General features: G+C 42.5%; 1 protein-coding gene and 2 non-coding genes across 27 annotated transcripts in view; all 3 read right to left on the minus strand.

Moving 5' to 3' along the window:
* The window catches only part of UBAP2L (ubiquitin associated protein 2 like), a 44,373-nt gene that overhangs the window by 3,924 nt on the left and 27,255 nt on the right, over positions 1 to 13,194 (minus strand). For 22 of the 25 annotated variants that reach the window (XM_068965119.1, XM_068965115.1, XM_068965118.1 and 19 more), the window contains 11 exons: positions 12,948 to 13,120; positions 11,694 to 11,883; positions 10,947 to 11,001; positions 10,370 to 10,544; positions 9,369 to 9,441; positions 7,969 to 8,164; positions 7,790 to 7,878; positions 6,664 to 6,717; positions 5,998 to 6,079; positions 5,159 to 5,376; positions 4,689 to 4,794 (listed from right to left, as the gene is read on the minus strand). In XM_068965119.1, the coding sequence (XP_068821220.1) occupies positions 4,689 to 4,794; positions 5,159 to 5,376; positions 5,998 to 6,079; positions 6,664 to 6,717; positions 7,790 to 7,878; positions 7,969 to 8,164; positions 9,369 to 9,441; positions 10,370 to 10,544; positions 10,947 to 11,001; positions 11,694 to 11,883; positions 12,948 to 13,120 (1,411 nt within the window). Of the gene's footprint in view, positions 1 to 2,924; positions 3,274 to 4,688; positions 4,795 to 5,158; positions 5,377 to 5,997; positions 6,080 to 6,663; positions 6,718 to 7,789; positions 7,879 to 7,968; positions 8,165 to 9,368; positions 9,442 to 10,369; positions 10,545 to 10,946; positions 11,002 to 11,693; positions 11,884 to 12,947; positions 13,121 to 13,194 lie in introns of those variants that run through there. The other 3 variants (XM_068965122.1, XM_068965121.1, XM_068965120.1) reach the window with 1 other exon arrangement.
* Positions 6,160 to 6,294, minus strand: LOC138074757 (small nucleolar RNA SNORA58). Its single transcript, XR_011144569.1, has one exon. It is a non-coding gene; the product is annotated as a small nucleolar RNA SNORA58 (small nucleolar RNA).
* LOC138074758 (small nucleolar RNA SNORA58) lies at positions 11,276 to 11,412 on the minus strand. Its single transcript, XR_011144570.1, has one exon. It is a non-coding gene; the product is annotated as a small nucleolar RNA SNORA58 (small nucleolar RNA).

The raw sequence follows: 13,194 nt of genomic DNA on the forward strand, positions 1-13,194 counted from the left end.
AGAGCTCATGACACGAAAAGGTTCCCTAAGGGGTTCTCTTGCCCTTTCCCAATGTATATCGTTTATGTCAGAGTGAGGTGTGGTGTTTTTGGGAGCACCAGGGAATATAGCCAAACTTCACTAGCCTATGGCTTTCAAAACTCTCTGTGCCAAAGCCCAACAGGACTGTATTAAACTTTTCATGTCCTTTTCAAATCTGTCAGCCCAAACTCCACTCAGTTCTGCAGTCTTGCTGCTAAGTGGGCTCAAAATTCATGCCTCCACAGCATAAGGAAAGTACTAAAGGAGCAGTTCAGTTCAACCCCCAAAAGCACTTTCATTCTCAGAGCCTCAGTTTACTTGGTCCAGCTTCCCTATTGTCTTGGTACTACCAGGCTACATACTTATGATTTAAAGAGCAAATTTCCATTTACTCAATTTAAGCCTAAGTATGGAGAGGAGAGAGGGTAGACAGGGTTAGGCTCTTATAGCCTAGGCGGAACACAAAATCCAACTGTCATTCTAGTTTACAATTTCAGCTTTTCCATGGGGTAAAAGCTCTAATCCATACTCCAGCAACTTTTGTATTTCCTATTGAAAAACTCCCTACCACCATTATGATTTTATGGAAACCACAACAGTACAATTCCCCATTTTAATCTGTACTCCTTAAACTGAAATACACGTACTGTACCTCCCAGGGTATGGTGGCAGTAAGAACAGGAAAAAAAGCCATCAGGTAAAATAACCCAGCATCTTACTAGCGAAACTGTTATGCAAATATCGAAGAAAAAAGTAACTGAAATTTTACCAGGAATTTAAAGCTTGTTTTCTAAAGATCTGTTAAATCTCACAAAGTGAGATAAAACGAGACTTCAGAAAAACATTGTGCTTCAGGCTGGGTCTTTGGATTTTCCTCTGCTGTTAGGAGCACTTTGATGAGTTTTTTAGAACTAAACTGACGGAGTTACGCCCACGCACGCGCACACACACACACTGATGGGAGTCACAAGTGAGGAATCCTCCATTTACCCACAATTCCATAGCAATCTCCATTCAAACACCGAAATCCAAGTCCTCCCTAGACCAAGGCAGCCTTCAAAAGCTAAGCCCACCTTGGACAGCCACTTTAGAATCTTCCCAATAGAGGGGGCGCTTACCCTGGAAAACCCTCCCGTAAGTCCAGACAGTTTCAGGGAGGAACAAACACAAACTAGGAAAAGAAACGAATTAGAGCCACTAATGGCTCAGTGATAAAGAACCTGCCTGCTGATGCAGGAGATGCTGGTTTAGTCCCTGGGTCAGGAAGATACCCAGGAAGAGGAAATGGCACCCTACTCCAGTATTCTGTCCATGGAAATGCCATGGACAAAGGAGCCTGACGGGCTACAGTCCGTGGGGTCGCAAGAGTCAGACACGACTTAGCAACTAAACAGCAACAGAAACCAAGCATGAGAAAATACTTTCCCATCTTCAAAGTTATCAGCTGTACAGTTTAATGGCACTGGAGTAAAAGGGGACAAAGCAGGGACTAATCAGGTAGTTTTTTCCCCTTCCTTTTTCAGCGCTCAGGTGCCCATTTGGCAAATCACTGCTAACAGGCATAACTTTAAGAACAGGAGCTCATTTATGGAAAAAGCTAAGCTAACAAGGTCTGTGTGGAAGGGTTCAGAGTAAGGTGTAATGGACAGGAAACCAGAAGAGACAATGACCTTTACAGTGAAGCTTCAAACAGCTTGCCAACACCCCTTGGTCATCCCATACAGAATGGGAGAAATGGCTGTTCTCAAGTCTAGTGGTAGGAAGGAATTTAATTCCAATGTGCACTTAACTGGTCTCATTCTTTCTAGAGGCTGGACTGGCTCAAAAACAGCTTCTAGTCTAGAAGCCTTGATTGGGCTACTGGTTCAAACAACTGGAGATGCAGAAAAAAATAAGAGTGTAGTAGCCCTAAATGGCCTCAGTGTAAGCATTTGAGACCCTAGAAAATAGGCATTCATTTCCCTACCTACTGTTCATCAATTAGAAATCTCAGACTACAGAGTTTTGCTTTCCTTCCAACAGTCAACATCCCCTGGTTAATCCACACTCCCAAGCAGTGATGATCATACAAACACACTGTGGATGGCGGGGAGGAGAAACAACAAGAAACCTCTCCCAGCCTGGCAACCCCTGAAAAAGCTGGGCACACTCAAAAGACAAAATTACTTCAGAGAGCTGGGAACAAATACAAAGGTGGTCAAATATCTGGGTTTCCAATTAACCAAGGACGGAGTTCTCACTGTCCAAGTTAACTCTCTGAATGAAGGGCATTAAGAGGGGATGAGAATTTCCATAACCCAACAAGTGCGAATTGACTAATAATCCACAATCCCTAAAAAGCCATCAAGGGACTCTTAAGAACAATGTTCCAGGCTAGAAGAGCTTCCATAGCCCAAGTCATCAACTAGCTGGTCACGCAAGACTTCATCAGATCTCAGCCAGCCATGTGGCCTCTGGGAAGCAGATGTGGGTACTAAACCTGGAAGATACTTTCATAACAACAGTTCTGAACACCATCTCTTTAGCCTTTCACAATGACATGACACTAACTTTTCTGTCCTTTCCTCTCTGCTTATGTCAGAGACAAGGGGACAATCTAAACTGTAAAGTGAAGAGCTATAAGCAGCATGGAGAATGGGGAATTTTCTACAAATAGCTTTCTTTACTAACTAATCAACAGGCTGAGGACTGAGTCCACTTCCCCTCCCCCACCTTAATAGATTCACCATACTGAAAAGTTAATGGTTCTTTGACTATGCTGGGGTTTGACTGAAAAGGCCACCCTCCACCCATAGCACAACATTGGCTCCTAGTGTCCAGAAAGACATGCACGGAAAGAACGCCAGAGTTAGCTAAAGAAATACCACAGTTTATTGAAGACTACAAATATTTTGTTACAAGTTGAAACTACATGCCTTCCAGAAATCAAAAGCAACAGCAGGTGTGTGCATTGATGCTTCGGAGGAGGTGCTGCACCGCTTGAATTCGAAATGGGTAAGACAGGGTCAGACACATGGGGGAGAAGGAAATGAGGCAAGGGCAAGTTCAAAAGCCCAGAAGGTATCCACCAACTCATTCCCCCAAGCCACGCAGGCCATGGCCACAGCTCAGCAGGCTCTCCTCAGTGGTCTGGTTTCTGAAACAAGACTTCAGTGCAAATTTATATACACACACAAAACACAGCCCCCAGCCTTGGGCCAAATTAGCTCTCTGCCGTCCAGAAATGCTTGTAAGGGGGTGGATATTTTCTTCCTAAAAGGAATCAAATACATAAAAATAAATGAATTTAGAGCTTGATGAGGAATGGGATGACAAGAGCCCTCTGTGGGGTTGGGAACCGGGGGTTCTCAAAGAGTATAGGTTTCTGAAATCTTAGGGAAAAAGCTGGGATTTCCAAAATCCGGTAATGCCACCTTCTTATATTACCAATCATCTACCTCTTAAAATTCTTGACTCTGGTCCAGCTAAGACCTAAATCTAAATTCCTGTAATAGGGCCACTCCAAGACAAGAGCTTGTAAACCTCCCTACCAAGGACTGGGGCTGACCTGCTCAGATAGAGGGGTCCCTAGCCACAAGGAGTCTGGGTATTAACGATTTAATCTCAGTGACTTACCTCAGGATTTCTTTAAATCTCAACCCACTGTAAGTCATACAACAGAGTTCAAAGCTCCACATGACTGATAGTTTCCAGACCTACTATGCTCTTTCTCAGCTCAGCTTCCCAGTTATTGAAAAAACCTTGGACAAGTTTAACCATGTGGAGCCCATACAAGGGTGAATAACACAGATGCAGCTCCATCCAAACCACTGTGAAACCATAACTGAACTAAGAATTTTAAAGAACAACCCTCAACCTCAACCCCAAGCAATGGCAACCACCTACTCTCCATACACAACTACAAGGCACTGAGAAAAGTAGACAGAATAGTTTTATTCAAAACCTCTTACTTCCTGTCCCCCTAAAACAGACAGTAGGTGTCAGGTATGGGAGCAAAGGATAGGATAAATACCTTTAGGTCAGCATCCATTCAGAGGATCCCCGTATTTCCCTCCCTGCCCTGAGCTGTACAGTGGACTTTGCGAAAAAACCAGCCACACAAATGAAGGAACCCAAAGGTCCAACTCTCCCTCTACCGAGCATTTGTGCCCTACTCCTTTCTTTCCACATCTTAAGCCCTCTAGATAGGGAATAAAATGAGGGGCCACATGAGGAAAGTTGTACTATAAAGAGATTTCAGCCAAACCTACCACAGTGTGCTAGCTAAGAATCCATTTAACTCTTCTATTCAGTGAATGAATATATCACCTACTGTACTTACCAGTACCTTAAATGTTAACACCTGCCCCCGACTGAAAAATCTCAGTAAAATCTTGCTTAGATTTGGGTGGGCCCCTTGCTTCCCACCCAAAGTTTAGGCCAGCCAACATACTCTAATGGCCAATTTGCGCCCTAGGGCATTCTTGTCATGAGTAATGAATACATGTTCTACTATTAAGCTCCTCTGTTGGTGCTGCTCAGACAGAAACCCAAGTCAGACAAACATGAACAATCATACCTGGAGCAGCAGCACACCCTTACAGCCCTACTTTCTCAAGCTTCGAATCTTCCTCCCTGAAACTCATTTAATAACATCCCAATGACAGCCAGGGTCAAGATGAGCTTACCAGTGTTGTATCCATGAGACCCATAACCACTTGGCTGTTGGAAAGGGGTGGCTGATGCATTCACACTGACATTCACACCATGCTGCTTGGAAGAGGTAGGAGCCACCTGAAGAACAAAAGGCCAGCACTACAGTGAAATGGCGGCAAAGTACCATTTTAACCCACTCCAGAGATTGGGCATTCAAGATGGCTACCCATCCTGATGCAGGCTGTCCCGTTGGTTTAGCAAAATGGCTCAGGGAATGAATGACAGTCTGAGGGAAGCAAAGCTATACATTCCCCCTTTAGCTATTTCTAACAACAGGTAGTCCCTTATCCCAATACCACCTATCCAGCCCCAATCCCTCTCCCAGGCCAGAAGTGGAAATTGTTCCTCCTTTTCATTATTAAAAAGTCATCTAGCTTTGAAAGTTGCTAGGATAGTGTCAAGCATTCTTCACTACAAGTAAAGACCAAGTCCAAGCACTTACAGGGAACACAGCAGGCCCATACTGGAAGGTGCTGGGGAGGCCAGGAACCCCTGTGTAGTATGGCAGGCTGGTGTAACTGTAGCCAGGAGGCAGCGCCGGGTTCAGGAATGTCTGCTGCGTGGTGTGGTGAGTCTGCGTCTGGTTCTGTTGGGGTTGGGCCAAGGTTGTGGCTGGGGCCGGGGAGGAGGCATCCCCGCGGCCGAACTTTGTGAGGTCACCTGTGAAAGGAGAGGCTCAATGTATCTGCCTCTTTTACTCCCCACATCAATGCAGAATTACCTCTTCTGGTTTCACATGATCCAGGACAGCCTTGGTTAAAGTTCAATTCTGTGAATTTTATTTTTTTGAGGCTCCATTTAGCATTGCTCAGGACACACTCTGCACAGTGCCAGTCAAGGACTAATAACGCATGGCTGTGCAATGCTGTGGCAGAGCCAAGCTTCCAGAATAAAGCTCCTATATGGTTTCTCTGCCCACCTGTGTTCTTTCATCTCTTCCCTACCCCACCCCCTACTTCCTCTCTCTGCTTCTCCTCCATGGGGAAAACTCCATACTGGACCTGAAAAACAATCATAGTCAATAAGGACAACAGGTCAGGCCTATAGCCTGGCAAGGCAATAAGACTGCCATGTAAGTAGGGAACAGGAGCAGAGATAAGCAAAGGAAGGCCAGTTCAACCACTATACTTATTCTGAATCTACCAACCCTGATTCATGACATCCATTTTGTATAATATTTCTGTCACAGATCTTAATTAAGGTGAAAACTGGATCTACTAATCAGGTTTCTGCCACCAATACCAACACAGCTTCCCTTATTCAGCCCCATCCCAATCCTACCAGAATAAGGGTTGCTGGCCAGGCTACCATCCCTCCCAGTCAGCGGAGTGGTGGGTGTGGGAAATGGGATGCTGTAGTAATCCTGAAAGACAGAAATAAAAGAGAAGAGACTCAGTGCCACTCATTATTGGCATGACACATCATACAAGGTGAGAAGCAAGAGAATGTTGGAGAACTGCAGTTTATCCAGCCATTAATGAACTGGCAAGAGCTAGCACAAACTCCGTATTATTCTTGCATACACTGTCCCCCCTGCCTGGCCATGGGGATAGTCAGGCAAGGTCTACAAGTATGCCCACCAGGAAAACGCTTCAAGTCCATCAATACCAATAATCTAGATAAATTCTAAACCTCTAGATGTAACCCCTAATAGTCTATTGCTATTGAGAAAATACATCTTCCTTCTAGAATTCATTAAAGTGTTTGAGACATAAAGGAAGCTTAAAATATGTTTAATTCAAAGATGCCACAACTCTTTTTTTTTTTTAAAGTGACTTCCTGTTAGAATCACTCTTTAAGTACATTCTAATATATCTTAAAGTATGCATATGGAAGTGTGGGTTGAAAAAAAGCCAAGTCTGTGACTCATCAAGTAAACATCTGGAATAATTCAAACATTAATTTAAGATCACTTTCTTTCCCTAAGCTCTACAACCATATACTCACCAATGGAAATCTTGTCTGAAGCATCTGCAAGTCATCATAACCATATACCTGTGGCTGAAAGATACAAACACGTTAACAATATTAATGGGAACTGGTCATGATGGTAGCAAACCAAGGAACTAAGAGACAAGATAAATCAACAGAACTTTCATCCTCATTCGTGAGAAAAAAGAGGACATAGATTATTTCCTTCATTTTCTTTAAGAAATGAAATGCAAAGAGATTGCATGATTCATGAACAGCCTTAAAGTTTTCCTTGAGCTACATACTGATTCAACTAGGCTGTCCTCTGGGTAGCAGTGGGGTACATAAGTCACACATGAATAGTTAACTTTATTTTACCCGTCTTTTTCTCCTTTAGCCTTCAAAATATGGCTTAAAATTTATCTCTCTCAGAAAGGATTCACATTTTATTCTACTGGGTGCTAAAGCAGTGTTTTAACTATTTAAAAAGTGCTACTGGGTATTTCATTTGTATGATAATCTAAACTCTCTGAAGGCAAAAACAGGTGTTTTGGGGTTTTTTGGGGGAATCTTTACAATGCTGTGTGAGTTTCAGGTGAGTAGGTTCTCATATATCCACTCCCTTCCCATTTATCTCTCCCTTCCTGTATCCCCTGGTAATCATAAGTTCGAAAAACAGGTATTTTAAAAAAATGTTTTTAAATAAATATCCTTCATCTGAATAAGCACTGAGTACATGAACCTTGCACAAAACACAGCAAGACAAAAGGCTACTCCTGTTATTCACCTATTTTCAGAGAACCGCAGACTAACTCAGGGAACTCTACTCTCATCAGGTCAGAGCCAGCACAGACCCCCAGGGATTAGGAATCAATCCAACTAGAGAAAATAATTTTCTAGGAAACTGTGAGGGATTCCAGTTAGACATTCGCCTTTGGCTTCTGAGGCCCAGTAATTGTTTCACACAGAAAAAATATACAACAGAGGACCTAGTCTGAGTCTTTCCTCTTAAAAAAATTATCCCCCTCCCAAACTACAAAGATTAAAGACTACACATGATAACCGCTCATTTATTATGTACAGTCTTCCACCTGAAGTCACAGCAATAAAGACTAGGTATACCACCTTCCTCTTCTGGAAAAGATCATTCAGTCTCACTTACCGGGTAGGCATGTAACAGCCCTGGAGCCATAATATATGGATTAGGCAACAATGGCGGGACCCCAGGAGGGAGGTTGGGAGGAGCTTTTCCTAAAAGAGAAATTATATTTTTATCCTGTCACACCATCACTTTGCTCCTCCATCCAAAAGGAAGGCAATCCAACTTCCACACAGGGTTACCTGAAGTCGTAGCAACTGAGCTTCGAGTGGAGGCTGTGACGGTAGAGTTGCTGCCTAGGCTGAGGCCCAAGCTACTGCCACTATTGAGACTGGAGGAGACACTGACCACTGGGGGGGGAGCAGAGACTGTGCTGGATGTGGTGGAGAAAGTGCTGGAGGAAGAATGGAGATTCGCCTCACTCTCCACGCTCGTGTGCTTCAAAAAGGCAGTGCAGTGGAAAAGAGGAGGAGCAAACAGTGATTAGTGTAACAGGTCAGGAAAGACATTCCCTTCTGTTGATTTTAGCACACCAACTTCCCAATTAAAGAGGCTGAGGAAGGGTATTGCGCATCCTCTGCCAAAGTAACTAGAAACTAGAATAAATGATTAAATACTCTCCAGCTACACATTCACCAAGATTTATCTGGTAAAGATGGTTAGCAATGGACCCACTGCACATTATCACCCTGTTCAAAAAGCAGTAGAGTGAGTAGGGACAAACTCCCCAGAAACCAATACTGATTGCCCAATAAGGAGACAAAAGATAAGTTAGGTCTGAAAAATACATCATACCCTCCTCGCCCACTCTTCTTCACTAGGCTAACACAACAGACAAGTTCACAGGCTAGAAAAAAGTACAAGTTCTAATGCATTTAAACCTGAAATAGTGTACTGGAGGAAAGGAAGGAAGGAAGGAAGGAAGGAAGGAAGGAACATCGCTCAGTTGTGTCCGACTCTTTGCAACCCCATGGACTGTAGCCTACCAGGCTCCTCTGTCTATAGGATTTTCTAGGCAATAGTACTGGAGTGGATTGCCATTTCATCCTAAGAAAGCCTTAGCCCTCATTACCTTGTCTAGGCTCTTGACAAAACAGATATGCTTTCCCTGAAACAGGTCCTTTTGAAGTGAGTTTTCTTCCTTACCATCTCAGCTTAATTTCACAAATATAGTTGTCACAAAATCACAACAGTGAAATGAATTCTTTAGCCAAAAGTGCTCATCTGGCCTTTACTTTCATAGGATGCCTAGACTCAAACTGCTTATTTTCAGGACTCAGTGTTGGCAAATCCGAGTGAGAATGGCTATATCAGTTAGAAAAAATATTCTTACAGAATTTATCGTAGCATATAAAGCCCCACCTAGTTTTAGTGTCTTTAAAAAAATTTAAAAAGTCATATACTCAGGAAAGCCGTTTCCAGGGCTTTAAGACCTGGCCCACAGCTCTGCAGTATTTCTGGATTCTTCTGCCTTTCTTGGCTTCAAGAATACTTTTATCCCTTTTTCTGCAACCTTAGATCTGTTGTCATTTTGCCACCTCATGAACAAATTTTCAAGAGTTGCTTCTTGGGAAAATCTTATGGCTGGATAATTGTTTGAATGTAGTAAGACCACATTTCCTTTTACCACATTCACACTTACCAAAAGAGTGGATGTTGAAGTGCGCCCAGAAGATGTTGATGACGAAAGGGTATTCTGCTGAGTAGATAACGTGCTGTAAGGATAAAGTGGTTGCCATCAGCCACAGTGCTATGGTTATTGCCTGACGTGGAGCTTCAGTCAAGAACTGGGGACTAGGCTGGGGACTTCCCTAGTGGTCCAGTGGTTAAGAACCCACCTGCCAATGCAGGGGACACAGGTTCAATCCCTGGACTGGGAACTAAGACCCCTCATGCCTCAGGACAACTAAAGCTCATACACTGCAACTACTGAAGCCCGCATGCCCTAGAGCCTGTGCTCTGCAAGAAAAGAAGCTACTGCAATGAGAAGCCCGCACACCACAACTAGACAGTAACCCCTACTCCCTGCAACTAGAGAAAACCCAGGTGCAGCAACAAAGAACTCACGCACTGCAATGAAGACCCAGTGCAGCCATAAAAATTAACAGGCCAGACACAGAGAACTAATTTGTGGTTGTCAAAGAGAAAGGGATAAAATTGGAGTTTTGGCTTATCAGATGCAAACTAGTATATACACAGAATGAACACACAATAAGGTTCTACTGTACAGCACAGAGAACTATATTCAATATCCTGTAATAAACAATGCAAAAAATATAAGAAAGAATGTATGGATATGTATAACTCAATCATTTTCTGTACATCAGAAATTAACACATCATAAATTAACTATAATTCAATTAAATAAAACAAACAACCTAGGCAAAGAAGGCAGAATATGGGACCAAACAGATCTGAGATCGTAAGGTCAACACAATAGTCAGCGAGGGGTAGTGAGCAGAACCCAAAACCAGAATGGGTTTTGAAAAAGGGAAAAAAGCCTCTTCTGTCTTTATTTCCCATAGCTTGTAGGTCATCCACTTAGATAATGTGGTCTCTGCTAGGCAGAGAGGGTAAGACAGAACCAGAGAGCTCTGTTATTACTATTCACCAACCTAAACCTCCATCCTCACCCCAAATCACCTGCTGTGTTGTGTGGTGGTAGTATTTGGAATCTCCTCATTGTGGCTCAAGCCACCCAAGGAGGATGAGTGCTGATTGGTTGTCGTCAGTAAGGAAGCTGCAGATACCGTTTCACTGAGAGGGGGGATGCCAGAAGTGGAAGGTGAGTCAGATTTCACTGCAGAGCCCGTAGCACCTGGAAATAAAGACAGGAATTCACATCATCAGAGGAAGTTAAGAGGTGACGACAGTCCTAGGCTGTCCTGAAGATAAGAGTGTGAGTGTATAAGTTATTTAGTAATGGACTGGTGGCATGTAGGTGCAGTCTTTTTAAATTTTTTTTTAATTTCACAGCACCAATCTCATTTGTCCAATAAAGGAAACCAAAAGGATTATCACTGTTCCAAGACCGAGAACCTGAAATTTAGGAAGGTTTGAGATTAAACAGCAAGATAGAAAAAAATCAAGCTAAGAATAAAACCAATAGTTTTGATCATTGAGGCAGGGGTCTTTTCATGACAATCTATGACATGCAAAAATATTTTGAAAGGGGAGTAAAAACACTGTAATTTAGAGGAAAAAGCCTGAGGACCCTCACCTTCAACAGATTGCGTGGTCTGTAACTGCGTGGCCTGCACAGAACTGAAGCCATTCTGGTAAGAAACAAACAAAAGAACAGATTAAGTTAGTACACTGACTCAGTTTAATTTCTGCCAACCAATTTCTTTCAGAGAAATTCTGCAAGTTAACAGAAGGATTAACATAATGTACACAACCCAAAGGAAAAACAACAAAAATTTTAAAACAACAAAAGATATACCGACGCTGTGTGACCCAGGGCAATAAGAGGCAATGCCCAAACTGCTGAAGAGATCCCGAACCCCAAACAGATAAAGGAGAGGTTGAAATCCAATGATCCCTAGGGGAAGATGTGGGAGTAAGACAGTTCAGCCAAACCACTTATTCTGCTGGCTGCATCTGACAGTCACTCCACATTTCCTCTGGCATATGCTGTCCCCCTCACCAAGCCAAGACATAGCAAGGTGAGGTCTACTGATATGCACTCAGAAGTCTAGCAACCAGATCCTCCAAGAAAACAGGTACTGGAGACTGGTTCTACTAGAGAGAATGAATCTTTTTAGTGCAAAGAGAATGATCTAGCTCTGAGTCTCCAGAATTAATGCATAGAACTTTTATTTCACCAACCACAAAAATGAGGTTAAGCTTCAGAATCAGCATTTTAGAGATATCTTAGCACCATTTGTCAAGAAGTAAAACACTAATATTTAAGAGACTCTGTCTGCTATTCTCCCAACCCATGCCCAGGGGCTGGTAAAGCCAATACCTTTGCCTGAGTCAAGTCCTTTTGGGGTGATGAAGAGATGGAGCTGGGGTACCGCCGAGTCTGTGTGGATCTCTGTTCATATAGAGGGCCCTGAGCATTATTTTGGGAGGTATAGGTTGTCGACTGAATTGGGCCACTCTGATAACCGGACTCCTGACTCTGGTTAGATGAAATTGTGGATGAAGATTCACTGTGGGGAATGGAGAAAGAAAATCTCAAGAGAAACGAATAAAACAGATCCACTGATACTAGAAAAGTGAGTTACTCTAGTAACTTACTAGAGTTGATTACAATCAACTTATAATCAGATTGATTGTAATCAAAAAAACAAACTTCAAGAACAAATAAAAGAAAGTGCGACAATTTTCTCCTGGCAACAGTAGGAATTTCCACATCCTATAAAGCCAGGTATCTAAGCTAAGAATCGAGCTTAAAAACATTTTCAACTCTTAAAGGAAGAGAAAATTTTCTTGTGTCCCTACATTCTGCTGTTATTAGAAAAAGAGGCTAAAAGTCAGTAGAAAGGATACATTACTCTTGGTCCCTTTCATACAATCGTAGCAAGAACCCTAAGCACAGGAAAAATCACCTTTTGCTCATTTTAAGGAATTCTGAGTTCGTGGCTCTCTCAAAAACCCAAGAATAAAATTCTCTTGAGAAGAACTTTAAAAATATTCACATGCATTAACAACAATTATGATTCAACAGAGCTAGGCTGGGGCAAGACATCTCTACTTCTAAATTCTAGGGATTGAAAAAAAAAAAAAAACTAAACCCACCTATTACTCCAAAATTCCAGGATTTTCTATTGCCTAAGATAGACTTCCTTGATATCTATTTATAGGAAAAGGAAAGGTTCTACAGGAAAGGTTTCTTTTAATTCTGTAATACTAATTTTAATTTTACCTCCTTCCTAGGAGTTCAAAGTTACAACTTTCATAGGCTTTAAATCCACAGAAAAGGTCTCAAAGTGTCAAAAGCACTGTTCATTGTGGCAGATGTCAAGGTACTTTAAAGGTGGGGTACACATCTCTAGGAACTGTGCTTGGACATTCTGTAAGTACCCAAAGGATATATTTCTATCTGTTTAGACTTATGAAAAAACCTAGTAACAAAAGTGCTCAATAAACTGCTACAAGTGGCTGCTTTTCCTTCAATCAGAGCCTTGGCGTGTCCAGAGTTCTAGGAATCAACAAGAGACTTACAAAAGGTGGTAAAAGTCTAAAAGAAGTCTATGACAGCTGTTTCCTCTACCTGGCCGTGCTGGTATAGAGGCTACTTGGAGCCTGGCTTGAAGAGGCGCTCGTGGTGGGGGTAGACTCATAATCAGAAAGGACAGGCTCTGACCCAAACTGCAATGCCCCAAACTGCAGATTTAGCCCTGAGATATCTGCTGAGCCAGGCATCTCCACAGCCAGAGCAGGAATCTACAGAGAAGATAAAGAAATGGTTTACTATAACCTTATTGTAAGACTGATAGCAAACTTCCACATCAGACTTC

This window comes from Capricornis sumatraensis, chromosome 2, assembly GCF_032405125.1.
Source record: "Capricornis sumatraensis isolate serow.1 chromosome 2, serow.2, whole genome shotgun sequence".
Classification (NCBI taxonomy): Eukaryota; Metazoa; Chordata; class Mammalia; order Artiodactyla; family Bovidae; genus Capricornis; species Capricornis sumatraensis.